Source organism: Musca autumnalis, unplaced genomic scaffold (genome assembly GCF_047663935.1).
Source record: "Musca autumnalis isolate F117 unplaced genomic scaffold, ASM4766393v1 scaffold_1, whole genome shotgun sequence".
In the NCBI taxonomy this organism is placed as follows: domain Eukaryota; kingdom Metazoa; phylum Arthropoda; class Insecta; order Diptera; family Muscidae; genus Musca; species Musca autumnalis.
Window position 1 is genome coordinate 73,817,251 of NW_027411644.1, and position 23,293 is coordinate 73,840,543.

The 23,293-nt window shown below is 27.6% G+C and overlaps 1 protein-coding gene across 30 annotated transcripts in view; it reads left to right on the top strand.

Annotated features, from left to right (window-relative positions):
* The window catches only part of LOC141401375 (low-density lipoprotein receptor-like), a 652,355-nt gene extending 629,444 nt beyond the window's left edge, over positions 1–22,911 (top strand). For all 30 annotated transcript variants that reach the window (XM_073981680.1, XM_073981587.1, XM_073981657.1 and 27 more), the window contains 3 exons: positions 2,826–2,962; positions 3,216–3,365; positions 20,054–22,911. In XM_073981680.1, coding sequence (XP_073837781.1) covers positions 2,826–2,962; positions 3,216–3,365; positions 20,054–20,095 — 329 coding nt within the window. In that variant the 3' untranslated portion in view covers positions 20,096–22,911. The remainder of the gene's footprint in view (positions 1–2,825; positions 2,963–3,215; positions 3,366–20,053) is intronic.
* Positions 22,912–23,293: the final 382 nt, after the last annotated feature.

Here is a 23,293-nt window from a genome sequence, read left to right on the forward strand (position 1 = left end):
GGTCTCTTTTGTTAACAGAGCAACAGATTTAATGTTGAAAATATGTCTCTTTAGAATATAATAATACAATATTCAAAAAAGGTTATATAAAAATGTTATTAAATTTTTATAGATTTCCATTCATTACTTGCTCTGTTAACAGTCCAAAGCATCTATAAGAAACATGTATTTCTCATTATGCAATGAATTTTGGATGCCTTAATCCTTATGGAAATTGTCCATTTTTATGAGCCCATGAAAATGCACTCATTAAATGTTGATTGTTTTCTTTCAAAGCATATGACATAAAATCGAACTGAAATGAATATTGCTTTCCATTTCTTTTACGCATCTTTTAATGTGTTTTTGGTACTTTGTAATGTTATACCCCAATGACAATATTTTCTGTTGCTGTAAACATTAAAATGATGATTTCAATTTACAAGAGAATAAGTCCTCAAGTTTTTTTTTTTGTAAATATTTTCAAGTGAAATAATCTAATCTGCTGTATGTTATCGACTCATTGCTCACGTTTCCAATATAAAGTGTAACCATTTATCTATACCAGTATAGGAGTTTTTTTTACACAAAAAAATTGGTAATTTGTTTCGCAGTCCTTGTTGCAATTTTTATAACAGGAAGCTTTTAGGCGGTGGATTTCGATTTTTCGGTCCGAGAAAATTACCCTTTTGTGGACATCCTTACACGTGTTTTTGATTTAATTATGGCATCTTTTACATAATACCGTCATGCCTTTTAATTATAATTTCATAACTTATTTTTGAAAAAATGTACACTTTTTAATATGAATAATACATTTATCCTTACCCTCTAAGGATATTTAATTTAATTAAATAGTACATATTTAAGGCCAGGCCAAAAAGAATCCTTTTTCCACTCTATTGTTTTGTTGAAATCATAAAGGATTTTTATAATTTTATTATCCATTCCAACTGGACCTTAAACAGAGAAATGAAAAAAAGTTAAATAAATTACAAAGGCAGAAGGATGGACTTCACAACAAATTAAGTTAAAATTTGGGATATAAAACAACATAACTGTAAGCCGGAGAGAGAAAGAGAGAGGCAAGAAATGAGACCACCTCTCTTGGGACCATTATATGGTCAGATAAATCTGCTTTAATTTATAAAAGAATGGATATTTTTGTTGTGTTTTTTATGTCCAAAGTAAACATTATTCGGGGGTTGGGGACAGCAACCTCCTTCTGTTTTGTAATTAGTTACGTTAAATTTGTTGTATTGTGGCCAAAATGCCAGAAATTTGTTTTGTGGTAAAAGTTCCTGGTTTTTTTAAATATATTTTAAGGGCCAAATTGCGAGGGTAGTATTTTATTTATAATACAAAAAAATATAATGGACAATGCTTAGGCATTTACTTTCTTCCAGGGATAGGTGTAAATGTGGCTTTGTTGTTGTTGGATATTAATTTTTATAAAAGGTTTTGAAAGAAATTAGGACGTTACTTGGGTTCAAAGGTAATTGTATCTTATTTTTTAATATTCAAAATGTTGTTTCATTTTCATTATGAATTTTTAATTAGATCCTTAAGGTTCTGGGCAAAAAAATTTAGAAAAGGACACATGAATTCCTTGTATGTGAAGATATTATGTTTTTGGGATTAGCGAAAGATTTGTCAGCTAATGATAAAATGTTCATATTATGATTATAATATCTACTTCAGGATCTAAGAAAAAACAAATTATAATTTTCTTCAAAGAAAATAGACTTTTCATTTTCACTACGCCATCAAGAATTTCCAAGGAACAAATAATGACAAAATCCTGAGAAAACTCTGAGGAAAACTATTCATAATACCAAAATGTCTTAAAAAGATTTCAACGATTACAACGAATATATAGCACCAAATTTTCTATGAAAATTAGGCTCTGTTAACAGAGCACCAAATTTTCTATTAAAAATAATTAGCAAATTTTCTATGAAAATTAGGCTCTGTTAACAGAGCAGCAAAATTTCTATGAAAATTAGGCTCTGTTAACAGAGCAGCAAATTTTCTATGAAAATTAGGCTCCGTTAACAGAGCAGCAAATTTTCTATGAAAATTAGGCTCTGTTAACAGAGCAGCAAATTTTCTATGAAAATTAGGCTCTGTTAACAGAGCAGCAAATTTTCTATGAAAATTAGGCTCTGTTAACAGAGCACCAAATTTTCAATGAAAATTAGGCTCTGTTAACAGAGCAGCAAATTTTCTATGAAAATTAGTCTCTTTAAACAGAGCAGCAAATTTTCTATGAAAATTAGTCTCTGTTAACAGAGCAGCAAATATTCTATGAAAATTAGGCTCTGTTAACAGAGCAGCAAATTTTCTATGAAAATTAGGCTCTGTTAACAGAGCAGCAAATTTTCTATGAAAAGTAGGCTCTGTTAACAGAGCAGCAAATTTTCTATGAAAAGTAGGCTCTGTTAACAGAGCAGCAAATTTTCTATGAAAATTAGGCTCTGTTAACAGAGCAGCAAATTTTCTATGAAAATTAGGCTCTGTTTACGGAGCAGCAAGTTTTCAATGAAAATTAGGCTCTGTTAACCGAGCAGCATTTTATATTTGTTAAAACTTTGGTTAGTAAACTTGATACCTATCAATTAGTAACAAATTAATTTAAAAAAATCACACATCCAATTCTTAAATCTTAATTTCATTTTATGTTAATGTTTTTACATTGTTCCTCATTTTATATATATGTATTTTTTATTTATTCTTGTTTTGGTATATACATTTTCTGGTGGTGGTATAATTTTGCTTAAATATTAAACAACATTATGGCCAATAATTAATAAATAAATTTTATTGTTGTACAACCACATATTTAGTTTCCAAACATCCCACCGGAAATGGTACCCACAACACTGATGGCAGTGTTATATCAACAACAACGCAACCAGATTCGGGTTATATAGCACTTATTGTGATAGGAAGTCTACTGGGAACCTCGTTGGTTTTGGGAGTGGTAAGTAGAAGAAGAGGACAACATTTAAATTTAAAATGTAGTTAAAAATATATACATAAATATAAAATATTTCTCTTTTGAAATATTTTTGTTGAAAATATATATTTAACAGTTCAAAAAAAATATTACAATATTTTTTGTGCGACTTTCTTTTGAAATTTTATTAGAAATTGTTAGTTGTTTACATTTTAAATTTTATTATGTATTATATTTAAAAAAAACTTCACTTTTTTCATATTCACCATTTCTTTAGCTTCTCTATTCCGGCTATCGCTATTGCAGTAGGCGTTCCATTAATTCGATGAATTTCGAGAATCCGGTTTATCGCAAAACAACCGAAGATCATTTCAGTTTAGAGAAAAATCTGCCGGTTCGCATGTACCCGAGTACGGTCGATGAAGAGGTAAGCCCGTATATTTTAAATGATTTTAATTATATGAAATTCTAGATAAGATCACAATTCTATTGTAGACAACAGACAAACTATAAAACAAAAACCTATAGAACTAATAAAGTAGTTTGTAATAAAAACTTAACAAAATAGTTATTAAAAACAAAAAAAAAACAAAAGTATTTAGTAAAATTAAATGTAAATATTAAGAAGTAGAAAATTTTGATATTAAAAAAAAGAAACACTTTTTTCAAAGTGCGTAATTTTTTCGGTATAATTTCTATTCAACATTATGCCCACACAATATTGTCAAATGTTTGTATTTATTTCTCTTTCTGTGTTTCTTTTTTCTTTCTCTTTCGTCCCACAACACCCATGTGTTTTGTGAAATATAAATATATAGCTGCATTGCTCACAAAGAAGACTGTTTGCGCAGTATTAAAACATTAAAATTTATAAATAAAAAACATATAAATTTATATCATTTTAACAAAAGACAAAAAAAAAAACAAAAAAGTAAAAAATAAAAAAATATTTTTAAATTATTTTCCTCCCCAAGGCAAATGTTTTTTTGTATAAGTGTTTGAATATTCTTTTTTAAATATTTATGAAATTTTATCCTAAGATAATTTTGAATTTAAGATAGAAGTTTAAGGCGTATATATAATATATAATTTATGTATTGTATAGATTTTTCACAGTTTAAAGTAAACAAAAAACCAAAGAGTTATTTTAGAAATGTAGGAATAAAAAAAGCAAAGGTGGGCAAATATTCTTACATTCAGATGGAAGTGGACAACCCTGGAATTCTTAAAAAAATTCAAAACAGAAAAATTACAAACACAATCTGTACTCGTACATGGTCATATTGGATCAAGGTATTGATCCCAACAAAGTTCCGTGGTCAAGTCCATACTTGCTGAGATAATGACCTGAATGATCCGAAAACTCCCTACGGTAATCATATAAAGTGACTAGTGTGGCCCTTGAAAAAAAAATATTTGATTTTTTTTATAAAATACACTCTTGGTGGCTCCCTCGAAAAAAAAAAAATATTTTTAAAAAATACACGCTTGACGGACCCTTCGAAAACAAAATATTTTTAAGCAAATACACGCTTGGTGGTCCTTTGGAAACGTATTTTATAAAAAAAATCACGCTTGATGGTCTTTCGAGAAAGTATTCTTTAAAAAACCCAGGTTTGTTGGTCCTTTGAAAAAATTTTAGGACATGATAAATATTCTTAAAAAATGTCAAGCCAGTTGGTTCTTGAAAAGATATTCTTAAAAAATTTCACGACATGAAAAAATATTCTTAAAAAACTCACGCATTGAAAAAATATTCTTAAAACAATTTCGCGCTTTGAAAGAATATTCTTAAAACAATACAGCGACGTGAAGAAATATTTTTAAAAAAATTTCAAGCCTTGGCGGTCCACTCAATAAAAATATTTTTAAAAAAATACACGCTTGGTGGTCCCCTTGAAAAAAAATATTAAAAAAAACACGATTGGTGGTCCTTTAAAAAAGTAATCTTTAAAAAATCCTATAGCTGATGGCCTATGCTGCTAATGCTATTCTCCCAATTTATCTTATATTAAATATAAGATAAATTCTATAAATAAATTAATAAATAATAAAAAATCCACGTTTGTTTGTCCTTTGAAAAAAAATTCCAGGCCATGAATATTCTTAAAAATAGCCACGCCTGTTGGCACTTGAAAATCATTCCAGCCCATGAAAAAATATTCTTAAAAATAGACACGCCTGTTGGTACTTGAAAACATATTCTATAAAAAATCCACGTTTGATGGTCATTTGAACAAATATTCTTTAAAAAATCCACGTTTGTTGGTCCTTTGAAAAAAATTCCAGGCCATGAAAAAATATTCTTAAAAAATGCCACGCCTGTTGGTCCTTGCAAAAATATTCTTAAAAAATGCCACGCCTGTTGGTCCTTGAAAAAATATTCTATAACAAATCCACGTTTGATGGTATTTTGAAAAAGTATTCTCTAAAAAAACCACGTTTGTTCTTCCTTTAAAAAAAATCCAGGGCATGAAAAAATATTCTTAAAAAATGCCATGCCTGTCGGTCCTTGAAAAATATTCTTAAAAAAATTTCATGCCTCGAAAAATTATTCTTAAAAAAATATTCTTAAAAAAATGCCACCGCCTGTTGGTCCTTGAAAAAACATTCTTAAAAAAATCCACGCCTTGAAATAATATTCTTAAAAAATGCCACGCCTTGAAAAAATATTCTTACAAAATTCCACGCCTTGCAAAAAATTTCTTAAAAAATGCCACGCCTTGAAATAATATTCTTTAAAGATTCCACGCTTTAAACAAATATTCTTAAAAAATTCCACGCCTTGAAAAAATATTTTTAAATAAAAATGCCATGTCTTGAAATAATATTCTTTAAAGATTCCACGCTTTAAAAAATATTCTTAAAAAAATTCCACGCCTTGAAAAATTTTCTTAACAAATTGCACGCTTGTTGGTCCTTGAAAAAATTTTCTTAAAAAATTCCACGCCTTGAAAAAATATTTTTAAATAAAAATGCCATGCCTTGAAATAATATTCTTTAAAGATTCCACGCTTTAAAAAAATATTCTTAAAAAAATTCCACGCCTTGAAAAATTTTCTTAACAAATTCCACGCCTGTTGGTCCTTGAAAAAAATTTCTTAAAAAATTCCATGCCTTGAAATAATATTCTTTAAAGATTCCACGCTTTAAAAAAATATTCTTAAAAAAATTCCGCGCATAAAAAAAATATTCTTAATGAATTCCAAGCCTGTTGGCCCTTGAAAAAATATTCTTAAAAAAATTCCAGACCTTGAAAAAATATTTTTAAAAAACGTCACGCCTGTTGCTCCTTAAAAAATTCCACGCCTTGAAAAAATATTTTTAAAAAACGTCACGCCTGTTGCTCCTTAAAAAATTCCACGCCTTGAAAAATATTCTTAAAAAAATTCCACGCCTTGAAAAAATATTCTTAAAAAATCCACGCCTTAAAAATATTCTTAAAAAAATTCCACGCCTTGAAAAAATATTCTTAGAAAAACTTGAAAATTTTTTCTTAAAAAAATGCCACGCATTAAAAAATATTCTTAACAAAGGCCACGCCTGTTGTTCCTTAAAAAATTTTCTTTAAAAACTTCCACGTATTAAAAAATTATTATTAACAAAGGCCACGCATGCAGGTCCTTAAAAAAAAAATTCTTTAAAAAATTCCACGCCTTGAAAAAATATTCTTAAAAAAATTCCACACCTTAAAAATATGCCTAAAAAAATTCCACGCCTTTAAAAAATATTCTTAAAAAATGCCACGCCTTGAAATAAATTTCTTTAAAAAATGCCACGCCTTGAAATAAATTTCTTTAAAAAATCCACGCTTTAAAAAAATATTCTTAAAAAAATTCCACGCCTTGAAAAAATTTTCTTAACAAATTCCACGCCTGTTGGTCCTTGAAAAAATATTCTTAAAAAATTCCAGACCTTGAAACAATATTTTTAAAAAATTCACGCCTGTTGCTCCTTAAAAAATTTTTCTTAAAAAATATTCTTAAAATAATAAATAATATTCTTAAAAAATGCCAGGACTTGAAATAATATTCTTTTAAGATTCCACTCTTTAACAAAATATTCTTAACAAATTCCACGCCAGTAGGTCCTTGAACAAATATTCTTAAAAAAATTCCACCCTTAAAAAAATTTCTTAGAAAACGTCACGCATGTCGCTCCTTAAAAAAATTTTCTTAAAAAAATTCCACGCCTTTAAAAAATATTTTTAAACAAATTCCACGCCTTTAAAAATATTTTTAAAAAAATTCCACGCCCTAAAAAAATTCCACACCTTAAAAATTCTTAATCAAATTCCACGCCAGTTGGTCCTTGAACAAATATTCTTAAAAAAATTCCAGACCTTAAAAAAATTTCTTAAAAAACGTCACGCAAGTCGCTCCTTAAAAAATTTTCTTAAAACAATTCCAAGCCTTTAAAAAATATTTTTAAAAAATTCCAAGCCTTTAAAAAATATTTTTAAAAAAATTCCACGCCTTTTAAAAATATTTTTAAGCAAATTCCACGCCTTAAAAAAATTCCACACCTTAAAAATTTTCTTAAAAAAAATCCACGCCTTGAAAATTTTTTCTTAAAGAATTATAGGCTTTAAAAAATTCCACACATTGAAAAAATTTTTTAAAAAACTTTCCACGCCTTAAAAAAATATTCTTTAAAAAAATCCACACCGTAAAAATATTTCTAAAAAAATGCCACGCCCTGAAAAAATATTCCTAAAAAAATTCCAGGCATTGAAAAAATTTCTTTAAAAAATTCTACGATTTAAAAAAATATTTTTAAAAAAATTGCGCACCTTGAAAAAATTTTCTTAAAAAAAAATCCACGCAGTGAAAATATTTATAAAAAATGTCACGTCCTTAAAAAAATTCCGAACATTGAAAAAATTTTCTTAAAAAAAATCCACGTATTGAAAATATTTATAAAAAAAATCACGTCCTTAAAAAAATTCCGCACATTGAAAAAATTTTCTTAAAAAAATCCACGCATTGAAATTACTTATAAAAAATTTAACGTCCTTAGAAAATGTTCTTTAAAAAGTTCCTCGCCTTAAAAAATATTCTTTAAAAAATTCCACGCCATGAAAAAATATTCTTAAAAAAAGTCCACGCCTTAAAAAATATTCTTAAAAAAGTTCCCCACCTTTTAACAATATTCCTAAAAAAATTCCAGGCATTGAAAAAATATTCTTAAAAAAAATCCATGCCCATGAAATGATATTGTTAAAAAAAATCCAAGCCTTGAAAAATTAATTTTAAAAAAATTCCTCGCCTTGAAATAATATTCTTAAAAAATTCCACGCCTTGAAAAAATATTCCTCACAAAATCCAATTTCGTTGGTCCTTTGAAAAAATATTTTTAAACAAGTAAGAACAGACTATAGTCGGACGGGGCCGACCATGTGATACCCTATACCACTATCCCTGTGCACTAGCTTTCCGGGCTAGCTTTTGATAAATGATAACTTTTATTTAAATGTATACATTTATTAAGTAATAAAGAAAACAATAACATGTTGAAATAATAATCTACATACATATATTTGTTCTAAAGCAATAAATGTAAAACAGTAACTAATGCAATACTATAAGTGCAAGAATTTTGTTCTCATGTGAAAATGTAACATTAAACTATGTTATAATCAATTTTATTAAGATAACATATGAAACATATTTGGGCGAAACGCGTCTTCTTGGGATAAAGTTATAAGATGTGCATTAGAAATTTTACCAATTTTCACACAAAAGTTTTGATCAATTTAACCCGCTAAATATTATCCGATCATACCGTTGACTTGCACGCTACTTCTTCATCTCAAACCAAAACTACGTTTAAAATTTCGCGCCGATCGGACTATTATTGCGACCTACAGAGCGGCTACAAAATCGAGCAAAAATTTTGTTTTTGGTCCATTTCATCCCTTTAACATTTCGCGATCATCGCCAAAAACTAATCAGTTCTATTCTGGTCCAAACCCGACCTCCATACTAAATTTCGTGACAATCGGTCCATAATTGCGGCCTCTAGCTTGATTACAATTTTTAATGGACGGACAGACGGACGGACGGACGGACGGACACACATCGCTAAATCGCTTTATCTCGTCGAGATATGAAGTTTGGTATACCACATGAGGGGTCTACGACGAATATTTCGCGGCGTTACATGAATTTTTGGGAAAACAAACTTATTATACCCTTTTCCACATTGTGGTATAGGGTATAAAAAATCCATGATTCTTGGTTCTTTGAAAAAATATTCTCTTAAAAACAACGTTTGTTGGTTCTTAAAAAAATATCCTTTGGCAAAGTATTGTTTAAAAATTCGTAATCCACATTTGATGGTCGATTGTCCACTAGTGATGTATAATTTCACTGTCTTGAAATATTTGCCCACCTTAAGTAAAGACGTAGTTGTATTGTATTATTAATACCAAACACAAATAAAGACACCGATATCAGTATTAAAATAATTCTCTAAAAGGCCAAAGAAAAAGTATTTGAAACCCCAAACTCCCACCCCTAAATCTTAATCCTTTGCATCCTTAACAAAAATTCACAAACTCCTCAAGAAGAATATAAATACATACATATACGTAGTAGCCAAATTATAAATTATTTAAGTAAAGTTAATTATTAACTATATAAGTCTATAAATTTATTAAGTTACATATAAGATTAACAGATATAACACCGATAAAAGAAACAAATACACAACAATATCAGACATAAGGTTCCTTAAGAAAATATCATAAAAACTAAACTTCAACATTATCATCAAGAATAAATTTGTGAGAATCGTCATCATCATCATCTAACACCAACCACATCATCATTATGAATATATGTGTTTAATTTTCAAAATATGTCTTTATTATAATTTCATTCAATATTTTAAAATCAAATGGCAGGCATCACTCAATTATGATACAATAATCGGATTAAAAACAAGTTTTTGATTTTTATTTGAAATTAAATTTTTGCAAAAATGATAGCCAAACAGGGGATAGGGGACATTTGATGTAAAATGTGGATAAGGCAAGGTGGGCAATGTGTGTTAAAGAGAATTTATAATTTTAAAAATTTTTACAGATTAAAATTTCTAATAAAAATGTATGAAAATACACTAAAACTAAATATATTGGCCAATTATCCTGATAATGAAGATCAATGTAAATAGGAAATGAAATCAAATATGGCATATGAGTAACAATCACCAAATTGTTACTTGTACGTCATAATTATTTACACTCATACCATATGGTATACAAATCGAAATAAAATTGGGTTGAAATTTACATTTAACAACATTTTATGTCATTCTAAGGCGAAAATCTTGAAAAGTAGTTATTGAAATTCCTATTAGAATTAAATTAAAAATTATGGTTTTGCACAAATTTCTACAAAGCCTACCTTGTACCATATCAAGTTTCTCTTAATTTGGACCAGGCAATATTTAATAACTCCTTTTACACAAAAAAAACCCACACACTGTAAACAATGATTTCATCAATTTCAATTATTTTCCTGGCACTTCCCTTTGACACATACCGAAAATTATTGTAAACATTAATAATAATGTAAAAATGTATGTCTTTCTTTAACATTTTTCCTATCCATTAAAACGAAAAACAAACAACTAACATTGTATGTGTGATTGTGTGTTTAATTATATAATTTTCATATTGTTTCTTTGTTCACATTGGATTCCATGTTTAAATAACTGACAATGCAAATTCAATTGAGCATAATAATGAAAATTTATATGATTAACTCCAATACACACGCATGTATGTGAGTCATACATACATATGGAAAAGTCAAATGGATTGAAATGCTAAACTCATTCAATGGTAAGTTCAAACATAATATAAAAACAAACAATGTTTACATTGAAACAATAACACTGGGCGACACATTTTAAGGGAAAACATATTCTTAAAAAAAAAACACCACACTTGTTGGTCCCTAAAAAAATATTTTTTAAAAAACTTTTAACTTTTGTTGGTCCTTAAAAAAATATTCTTTGAAAATATCTAACTGTGTTGGTCTATGAAAAATTAAAAAAAAAATATTCTTTGAAAATTTCCAATAATTTCGGTCCCTGAAAATATGCTTTGAAACATTTCAATCATTTCAGTCCTTGACAAATATTCTATAAAAATTGTCAATCATTTCGCCCCTTGAAAAAATATTCTTTGAAAATTTTCAAGGTCCTTGAAATAATTTTCTTTGAAATTCCCAATTATTTCGGTCCTTGAAAAAATATTCTTTGAAAATTTCCATGCATTTTGGCCTTTGAAAAAATATTCTTTGAAAATGTCCATGCATTTTGGTCTTTGAAGAAAATATTCGTCATAAAATAAAAAAATTCCACGCCAGTAGGTCCTTGAAAAAATATTCTTAAAACAAATTCCACGCCTGTAGATCCTTCAAATTCAACGTTTAAAAATATTCTTGAAAAAAATCTTAAGAAATCACGCCTTGAAAAAATATTCTAAAATACATTTTAAAAAAAAAATCCACGCTTTGAAAAATTTTCTTAAAAAATCCCACGCCTTCAAAAACCTAACCAAAAAAATTGGTAGTTCTTTGAAAAATATTTTTAAAACAAATTCCACGCCAGTAGGTCCTTGAAAAATATTCTTAAAACAAAATTCCACGCCAGTAGGCCCTTGAAAAAATAGTCTTACACAAATTCCACGCCTGTAGGCCCTTGAAAAGATATTCTTAAAAAAATTCCCCGCTTGTAGGTCCTTCATCTATAAAAAAATCCAAGCTGTGAAAAATAAATTAAAAAAATCCACGCCTAGAAAAAATATTCTTAAAAAAATCCACGACTTGAAAAATATTCTTAAACATAATTCCACGCTTTGAAAACCTATTCTTAAAAAATTCCACGCCTTAAAAAATATTCCTAACAAAATGCTAGGCCTTGAAATAATATTCATTAAAAAATTTTAATTTTACGCTTTGAAAAAATATTCTTAAAAAATTCAAGGCTTTAAAAATAATCTTAAAATTAAAGGATTTAAAAAATAATTTCAAAAAATTGAAGGCTTTAAAACTATTTTTTAAAAGAAATTCCACAACTTAAAAAATATTCTTAAAAAATTCCACGCCTTGAAAAAATATTCCTAAAAAATTAACGCCTTGAAAAAATATTCTTAAAAAATTGTACGACTTAAAAAAAATATTCTTAAAAAATTCCAAGCCCTGAAAAAATATTCTTAAAAAATTCCAAGTCTTGTAAAAAATATACCTAAAAAAATTCCGCGCCTTTTCAAAATATTCTTATAAAAATTCGATGCCTTGAAAATACTCTGAAAAAAGAAAAAAACATATTCCTAAAAAATTCAAGGCCTTGAAAAAATACTCTTTAAAAAATTCCAGGCCTTGATAAAATATTCTTAACAAAATGCCACGCCTTTAGAAATATTCTTAAAAAAATTCCAAGCCTCGAAAAAATATTCTTAAACAAATTCCACGCCTCCCAAAATATTCTTAAAAAATTCCAAGCTTTGAAAAAATATTATTAGAAAAATTCAACGCCTTGAAAAAAATCCTTAAAAATCCACGCCGTATTAAAAAATTTCTTTAAAAAATCCACAACTTGAGAAAATATTCTTTAAAAAATCCGCGACTTGAAAAAATATTCTTTAAAAAATCCACGACTTGAAAAATATTTTTTAAAAAATTCCACGACTTGAAAATTATTTCTTAAAAAATTTTAATCCTTGAACATATTTTCCTAAAAAAAATCATGCCTTGAAAAAATATTCCCGTCTTCTAAAAATATTTTTATAGAGATCCTTTAAAAAATATTCATTAAAAAATCCACGCCTGTTGGTTCTTCAAAAAATATTTTTTTAAAAAATCTGGTTCCTTGAAAGAATATTCTTGTAAAAAAGATATTTTATAAATCCTCAATTGTTAGTGTTTGAAAAAATATTTTTGTTTTAAATCCACTTTTTTTGTCGCCCTGTATTTTTTGTTTCATTGTTATTCTCACAATTTTAATATATGTACATGTTGTGTATTTTTCATTACATTATTCGAATCCTGTATTGATTTCTTCTTCTTCTCCATCATGTTTTTCAATTAAATTTATTGCCATGGTTAACATTTCAGTTGCTTCCTGTTCCATGTATTTTATTAATTCATTTTCATTTGTAAATATGGCAAATGTTGTTGTTGATTCTCTTATTGTTTGTTATTAAATGTATGCAAAAAATATATATTGAAACAATATTTAATATTTCATTTTGTGGTATTTACATTTAGCCTTTATTTACTGTACACTTTATTTTTATACTGTTAAAATCGATTGTTTTTACCATTTGAATCTGCTACGGTTTTTTACACAAAACCATTATGATGAGTGTTATGTGTCATCGCCGGGTTTATTTAAATGTTAATTTATCAGCTGAGTGCCCTCCTGAAAAGCGGGCCAAATGGTGAGCATTCATTCATTCACCCCCCCTGCGACGAGAATATTAATAAAAATAAGTGGCATTGCCTGTTGTAATTAATATGGAAAATATATTGGTTTTGTTTGCATAAAATTTTATTGAATTTTCCAACAGAATAAGTTTGCATTGTTTGACTTAAAACAAAAAAACAATAATATGAGGGGGTCTGTAAATGGGTCAAATGCTAATGAAAGTATTGAGTGATTTAAATTGATGTTTTGCTTTCATTTTCACCACAAAAACCTCTAAAAGCTTTAGTTTCTCTATGAGAAATCAAAAATATGTCATATCTTAATTATTTTCCACATGATATGATATTTTGTATCTGCAGCAGCATCAGTTTGCTTTGTCATTATTTAATTAACTGTGGTTAGTGGTTGTTGTTGTAAACCCCAATCTACCATCACCTACTCAAAACAAAAAGCTCAACATTATTTATAATAAAATTCCAAACAAAATGGTTTAAATTAAATATTTTTCTAACCACACAATGTTTGGTTTTTTGTTTTTGTTGGTTTTGTCTACCACTGTCCACTAAAAGTAATAAATAAATTAATTATAACCGAAAAAATGGTTTAAATTGAAGCACTGATGCTGCTGTGGCTACCATAACGCACCTGAACAAAAACCAAATAAAAACGTTATTTAAAAATGTATAACCGCCTGTTCATGTATGTCGCACGGAAACCTGTACGAAAGGAAAGCAGTCACTCACTTCCGTCTAAAAATGCGTTCATGTATTTCGCAAACTATCGTGCGACCGCCGTTACGTATCCTATGCGAAATACTACTAAATTGAATGTACATTTGTACAACTATGTTCCATAAATGAGAGCCAAATGAGAAATGAAAACAAAATACACATATACATACAAGCATTGGAATATGTGTGATTTGTTTTGTTTGAAAAATAAAATGTGTCGGTATTTTGAATTATTTTATTTTATTGATTTCTTCAAAATAATGAATGAAAAAGCCATTAAAACGTGTCTATGAAATTTTTATTTTGTTTCAAGAATGTGTTGCATAAATTTGTTTTAAGATTTTCGGTGTTATTCGCGAGTTTACGTTCTACTCGGCAGCTACAAAGCAAGTGAGTGATTTTGACATTCTCTTTCTATAAGAGACAGTCCTTTCGAAATACATAAACCCAAATTTAATGGAAAAGTGTACGTTTACGTGTTATTTCGTATGGCTTGTCGGTCGCATAGATTTTCGTTTCGAAGGCGTTTACATGAACAGAAAATGATTTTTTTCCACTTCCGAAGCGCAAAAATTCTTTCGGTCGACATACATGAACAGGCTGTAAATTTCATTAGCCAAAAATGTTATTTGGGCAACAATTTAATTTAATATAATATTCACAAACGAAAGATTTGCGGAGAGCTATTGAGCTGGAAAACTTTAAATATTTGTGGATTTTCCATAGATTGCACACTTTGCATACAACTGAAACTTTGGGTTGGAGAACCGATAAATAATAAATTTTATACAAAATGTTATAAAATTATTATTAATTAAATTATTAATATTAAAATTATTTTATTAATTAAAACAAATAAACAATGGATGCAAACAGGATGGGCCGGCTATGTGATACCCTACACCACAAACCATGTGCGACGAAATAATACCCTTTAAAACATCCACGACTTGACAAAATATTCTTTAAAAAATCCAAGACTTGAAAAAATATTCTTTAAAAACTCCACGACTGGGAAAAAATGTTCTTTAAAAAATCCACAACTTGAAAAAAATATTCTTTAAAAAATCCACGACTTGAAAAATGTTCTTTAAAAAATCCACGACTTGAAAAAATATTCTTTAAAAAATCCACGACTTGAAAAAATATTCTTTAAAAAATTCACGACTTGAAAAAATATTCTTTTAAAAATTCACGACTTGAAAAAATATTCTTTAAAAATCTACGACTTGAAAAATATTTAAAAAATCCACGATTTAAAAAAATCTTGAAAAAATCCACGACATGAAAAATATTATTTAAAAAATCCACGACATGAAAACTATTCTTTAAAAAATCCACGACTTGAAAAATTATTCTTTAAAAAATTCCACGACTTGAAAAAAATTCTTAAAAAAATTCCACGACTTGAAAAAAATTCTTAAAAAAATCCACGACTTGAAAAAAAATCTTTAAAAAATCCACGATTTGAAAAAAATTCTTAAAAAAATCCACGACTTGAAAAAATTCTTTAAAAAATCCACAACTTGAAAAATTATTCTTTAAAAAATTCCACGACTTTAAAAAATCCACGACTTGAAAAAATTCTTAAAAAAATCCACGACTTGAAAAAATTCTTAAAAAAATCCACGACTTGAAAAAATATTTTTTAAAAAAACCACGATTTGAAAAAATATTTTTTAAAAAATTCACGACTTGAAAAAATATTTTTTAAAAAATCCAAGACGTCTTGAAAAAATATTCTTTAAAAAATCCACGACGTCTTGAAAAAATATCCCTTAAAAAATTCACGACGTCTTAAAAAAATATTCTTTAAAAAATCCACGACTTGAAAAATTATTCTTTAAAAAATTCCACGAAAAAATTCTTAAAAAAATCTACGACTTGAAAAAAGTTCTTAAAAAATCCACGACTTAAAAAAATTCTTAAAATAATCCACGACTTGAAAAAATATTTTTTAAAAAATCCACGACTTGAAAAATTATTCTTTAAAAAATTCCACGACTTGAAAAAAATTCTTAAAAAAATCCACGACTTGAAAAAATATTTTTTAAAAAATTCACGACTTGAAAAAATATTTTTTAACAAATCCACGACATGAAAAAATATCCTTTAAAAAATCGACGACGTCTTGAAAAAATATTCTTTAAAAAATCCACGACGTCTTGAAAAAATATCCCTTAAAAAATCCACGACGTCTTGAAAAAATATTCTTTAAAAAATCCCCGACTTGAAAAAATATTCTTTAAAAAATCGACAACTTAAAAAAATATTCTTTAAAAAATCCACGACTTGAAAAAATATTCTTTAAAAAATCCACGACTTGAAAAATTATTCTTTAAAAAATCCACGACTTGAGAAAATATTCTTTAAAAAATCCACGACTTGAAAAATATTCTTTAAAAAAACCCAAGACTTGAAAAAATATTCTTTAAAAAAACCACGACTTGAAAAAATATTTTTTAAAAAAATCCAGGACTTGAAAAAATTTTCTTTAAAATGTCCAAGACATGAAAAAAAGACCTTTAAAAATCCACGACTTGGAAAAAATGTTTCTTTAAACTTTCCACGATTTAATAAAAAAATCTTAAAAAAAATCCACGTCTTGAAAAAATATTCTTTAAAAAATCGCCGACATGAAAAATTTTCTTTAAAAAATCCATGACTTGAAAAAAATATTCTTAAAAGAAATTCACGACATGAAATATATTCGTAAAAAATGCCACGTCTTGATAAATACCCTTTAAAAAATACACTACTTGAAAAGAAATTCTTTAAAAAAATCCACGACTCGAAAAAATATTTTTTAAATAAACCCACGACTTGAAATAGAATACTCTTTAAACATTCCGCGATTTAAAAAGGATCTTAAAAAAATCCACGTCTTGAAAAAATATTCTTTAAAAAATTCCCGACATGAAAAATCCACTACTTGAAAAAAAAATCTTTAAAAAATCTACGACTCGAAAAAAATATTTTTTAAATAAACCCACGACTTGAAATAAAATATTCTTTAAACATTCCACGATTTAAAAAAATTCCACGTCTTGAAAACATATTCTTTAAAAAATACCCGACATGAAAAATATTCCTTAAAAAATCCATGACTTGAAACAAATATTCTTTAAAAAATCCATGACTTGAAAAAAATATTCTTTAAAAAAAATCCACGACTTGAAATATATTTCTTAACAAATTCCACGTCTTGAAAAATACTCTTTAAAAACCGCGACTCGAATTTTTTTAAAAAAAAAACCACGACTTGATATAAAATATTCTATAAAAAAATTCACGGCTTTAAAAAAAAATATTCTTTAAAAAATTTACGACTAAAAAAAATATTCTTTAAAAAAATCCACTCCTATTTTTTAAAAAAAACCACTACTTTAAAGGTATTCATTAAAAAATTCAATACTTGAAAAATAATCAAAAAATATTTTGTTAAAAATCCAAGACTTGAAAAATTATTCTTTCAAAAATGCACGACTTAAAAAAATATTTTTAAAAAATCCAGGACTTTAAAAAATACAGGACTTGAAAAAATATTCTTTAAAATGTCCAAGACTTGAAAAAAATTCTTAAAAAAATCCACGACTTTGAAAAATATTCTTTAAAATGTCCAAGACTTGAAAAAAAAATTCTTAAAAAAATCCACGACTTTGAAAAATATTCTTTAAACATTCCACGATTTAAAAGAAAATCTTAAACAATCCACGTCTTAAAAACAACATTCTTAAAAAAATCCACGACTTTGAAAAATATTCTTTAAACATTCCACGACTTTGAAAAATATTCTTTAAACATTCCACGATTTAAAAAAAATCTTAAAAAATCCACGTCTTGAAAAAATATTCTTTAAAAAATCAGCGACATGAAAAATATTCTTAAAAAAATCCACGACTTCGAAAAAATATTCTTTTAAAAAATCCACGACTTGAAAAAATATTCTTTAAAAAAGTCCACGACTTTAAAAATAATTCTTAAAAAATTCCACGACTTGAAAAATTATTCTTAAAAAATTCCACGACTTGAAAAATAATCTTTAAAAAATCCACGACTTGAAAAAAAAAATCTTTAAAAAATCCACGACACGAAAAAAATATTTTTTAAATAAACCCACGAATTAAAATAAAATATTCTTAAACAAATCCATGGCTTGAACAAAAATATGTTTAAAAAATGTACGGCTTGAAGAATAATTCTTTAGAAAAATCCACTACTTTTTTTAAAATTCACGACTTGAAAAATTTTTCTTTAAAAACACGACTAAAAATTATTCTTTAAAAACACGACTAAAAATTATTCTTTAAAAAATCCACGACTTGAAAAGTATTCCTTAAAAAATTCGCTACTTCAAAAAATATTCTTTAAAAAAACTCAACTAATTGAAAAACATTCTTTAGACAAATCAACGGCTTGAAAAAATATTCTTAAAAAACACTTCATCATTACTCTCTATTATAGAGAGTTGTAAATAAGGATCTAGTACCGTGGAAAGAACAAGACGTCTTTCCCAGTCGAATGCTATACATGCACTGATTTATTAAAAGTAAAAATGTTCTTAATAACTAAATACAAAAATATTACTTAACCTACTTAAACTAGTGTGTAGAAAAGAGAAAGAGTGCACATATGTGTACGAACGCATCTGCCATACAATCTTATGGAGAGTTCATTCTATCGACCTCCTACGATAAGGCGGTGTGCTTACCACATGTTTACCCTTTTTCAAGTGGACTGTATTGAAAGTAGATCCCTATTTAACAACATGATCTCTTTAATCTACACACACAACCCTCACCAAGACATTCACTATCTTTATTATAAACTATGTCTGTTTACTACGTGAACAGAGTAATATTTACAAAACGCACTGACAGCCTTGCAAAATTTACTGATCGCTACTATCCCGCCGAAAGGGATTATCAATTGGCGTTTCAGTTTTTTGAAATGATGATTTTTCTAGTGAAAACCTGAACTCATTAAGCAGCGAGTATTCTCATATTAGTGAGAATGATGCTTACTTTTCGGCTTTCCCACACATGAGAATACTCGATGCTTAAAGAGTTAAAGTTTTCACTAGTCCTTTTGCCATAATTGCCATAAAAAATGGAATGTGACCAACTAAAAAATGGCTGGAGGGCGCGATTACTGTACCCAGTAAAAATACTCCTTACTAATCCATTATTTTAACAAGGACATGTCGTTGAAAATAAATGGTTATTTTTTGGCCACTAAAACAGGTCAGTGCTTGCGATATTGTGATTCGTGAGCAAGTCCACGCATCTCGTCATAATGCCCTGAATGCTCTGAAAATTTGTACAGCTATTAACTAAAAGTTTAACGCAAAATCTCGAATCGTGTTGATATTTTAAAATAGGGTAGTCGTAGTGATCTTGACTAAAATATTTTTTTTGTTTTTTTTTTTTTCTTGGGGAAGCTAATACCTCCTGAGATATGAGTTAAGTTATTTTACCATTCTTATTTTAAGTGCTTTATTTATTTGTAACATTTCCATTATTATTATTAGTTCCAATATTTGTTAATTAATTTTAATGTTAACATTAAGTTTTTCATATCAAACACGAAATGAAAATTTTTTTTTTTAATATTTGATTATTTTACTTTAAATTTATAAATTTCTTTATATTTTTTATATAATATTTTTAATTTAATTTCATCTTCAAAAGATTTATTTCATTTTATAATATATTTTATAAGAGAAAAATTACGTAATTATTTATTTTTATATTTTATTTTATTTTTTATAGTATATTTTATAAGAGAAAAATTATTTAATTATTTATTTTTATATTTTAATTTCTTTATTTCTTCATACACTTTAATTTTTACCTCACTTTTTAAACTATTTTAGCACCCTCAAACACACAAGCAATACTAATATACATATGTATTTTTATATCTTCTCTTTTTTTCTTTACAGTCCAAAGAACCTCTTAACGAGCAGGGCACTGAATGTGTTTAAACTTTGTGCCAGAGTTTTGCATACCAAAAATTAAAGAAAAAAACAAGACAAAACAACATATTAAGACTCAATTAAAAATGAAAAACAAAAACAATTTTACTAAAGATCATAATTCATGGAAACTGATACAACAAAGAAACAACAAATGAAAAAGACTTAATAGTTTTATGAAGATTATTAAAAAAAGACAAACCCTTGAAGACTTTAAGTCTTCGAACAAAAAAAAATTCATTAAAAATATGCGAATATTTTAATATTATTTGAAATATTCATTTTTGTTTTAGGAAATTAATTGAAAGTGATAAAAGAGCATGCAAAACCTTACACAACAACAACACCAGACAACCACAACACATACAGTCTCTCAACAACAACAACAAAAACAACAAATGAACACTCGCATCACAAACAAGCATCAATGAAATTTGCTTGAACATTTTAAAGGACGGATAAGACACACACACACAACAATCAACTCAAGTCCTTAAGGGAAACAACATTAACAACAACAGCATTAATTTAACAACAACAAAAACAGTTCTTTCACCCCACCCAATAAAACCACAACCAATCAAACCAACTACATGTGGTCAACAATTTGGTTATCAAATGGAGGAAACCACTTAAAACTCAATGATCCCCCCATAAACTTTTGTTGTAACCCATACAATGAAAGTAATAAAGAACACACACACCCCCTCCCCCCACACATGCACTCATACCGACATTTATTTTTTAACATAGTTAAATGCATACCATACAAACAATAAAGAAAAATGTCCTGCCATTTTTTCTTTTCTTCGGTTAGAAAATTTGTCAAAAAAGGAAAAAGAGCGTACAACTTTGTTGTCTTGAGTTTATTTAGGGAATTTTTTTTCAAATATATCAACAACCTTCATTTGTTTTAAATAAAAACAGAAAACGCAACAAATCTAATGATACATGCAAACCTATATAAAAATCAAGTTGTATATAAATAATTAAAAGAAGAAAAAACATAACTAAATTCAACAACACATAAAAAAATTATTGGTAAATGGAAACACTGTGCAACATGGAAGTATTTAATGCAATAGAATCTTTTGCTGGAGGTTAGAATGAAATAAAATTAAAAGGAAAATAGCCCAACAGTCCTCATCAGCAAGCTTTTATGGGGAAATATGACTTCAAAAGTCGTTCGATTTTATGACAATTTCCATCACTTTTTTGGGGAGTTTTTGCTTTACGCAATTATTATTGTGGGAAATCGCTTGCACACAAGAAGTGTATGTGTTAATCTGGAAAATATACACTCTGCCCTTTTGGGATCATATTTTCCTTTCTCCATATCAATTAGATTTAGTGAGTTATGGCTGTAACAATATTTGTGAAAAATAATTAATAACACTAATACGTCCCAAGGACCATCTAATAAAAATTAAATAATAGTGATAGGTAACTGATATTTTCAATCTGAAAACGGATTCTTATTAGGGAAATAAACAATAATAAATACAAATTTTATAAACTTTTATGGGCAATAAATAAATGTGATTCACAAGAGTTCAAATTGTCCCCCCATTTCAACAACTTGTTTTGAATTTTCGTATCTGTTGTTGAAGAAAATCGCTTGCATACACAAAGTACATTGGTAAATCCGGAAAATATACACTCTGCCCTGTTGGGATCATATTTCCCTTTATACATAAAAAATGCGATTTTTTGTGTTTTGGCTTCAACAATATTTACGCGCCAAGATATTTGCCGTTGCTCAGCCATTTTTGTCGCAAATCGCTTGCACGCAACAAGTGTATGTTTTAGTTCCCCCTGTTGACGTCATATTTCCCTTTCTCCATATCAATTCGACTTTTTAAACTATGGCTCCAATAATATTTAGCCAAAATAATTAACAACACTTATATATAATAAAAATTCAATAAAATCAGAACGGCAATTTATATTTTCAATCTGAAAACAGATTTTTCCTAAGGAACTAAACGTCTTTAAATAAGAATTACATAAGCTTTCAGGGGCAAGAAGAACAAGTGATACACAAGGGTTCGAACTTCAACCACTTTTTTGTAGACATTTTTGCTTTAACACAAAAAAAAACACAAGAATTGCGTTTATAAACCTTGAAAATATCTCCGCCATATTGGGATCATATTTTCCTTTCTTCATATCAATTAGATTTTATGAGTTATGGCTTTAACAATATTAACGCCCCACGATTTTTGCCGTTGCTCAGCTATTTTTGTGGAAAAACGCTTGCACACTAGAAGTGGACTAGTAAATCTGGAAAATATACACATCGCCCTTTTAGAATCATATTTCCCTTTCTCTACATCAATTCGACTTTTTGAGTTATGGCTCCAACAATATTTATGGAAAATAATTAATAACACTTATACACCCCAAGGACCGTCTAATAAAAATTCAATAAAATCCGAACTACAATTGATATTTTCAATCTGAAAATGGATTCTTGTTAAGAAAATTAAATGTAATAAATAAAATTTATATAATTTTGTATGCACAAGAAATATATTTGAGTCACAAGGGTTCTATTTTCAACCACTTTTTAGGAATTTTTTGCTTTTATGCATATATTTTTGAAGAAAATCGCTTACACTCTCAGCTATCAGGATTATATCTTCCTTTCTCCAAATCAATTCGATTTTTAGAGTTATGGCTCCAATAATATTTATGCAAAATAGTTAATAACACTTATTCGCCCCAAGGACAGTCTAATAAAAATTCAATAAAATCAGAACAAAAATTTATATTTTCAATTTTAAAACGGGGTTTCTTAAGAAATTAGGTAGCAAAAAAAGAAATTATCTCACCCATGTTTCCATATAAATTAAAACTTTTCCAAGGTTTTATGTATGTATATGTATTTTCAACAAGGACATTTGTAGTGGAACAGCATATATTGGTGACAAATATATCCCAAACTCCACTTCTAGAAGCTTTTTTTGGCCGCTGATACATATGACTTTGAAACAGTTAAAATTTTCCAAATATTTCGATAATATTTTACGGATGTTACCCTTTCCGCAGATATTATTGGAAAAAATCGCTTGCACACAAGAATTATATTTATAGATATGGAAAATATACACTCCCACCTGTTGGGAACATATTATCCCTTCTCCATATCAATTAGATCGCCTGAGTTATAGCTGCAACAATATTAAAGGAAAATAATTAATAACA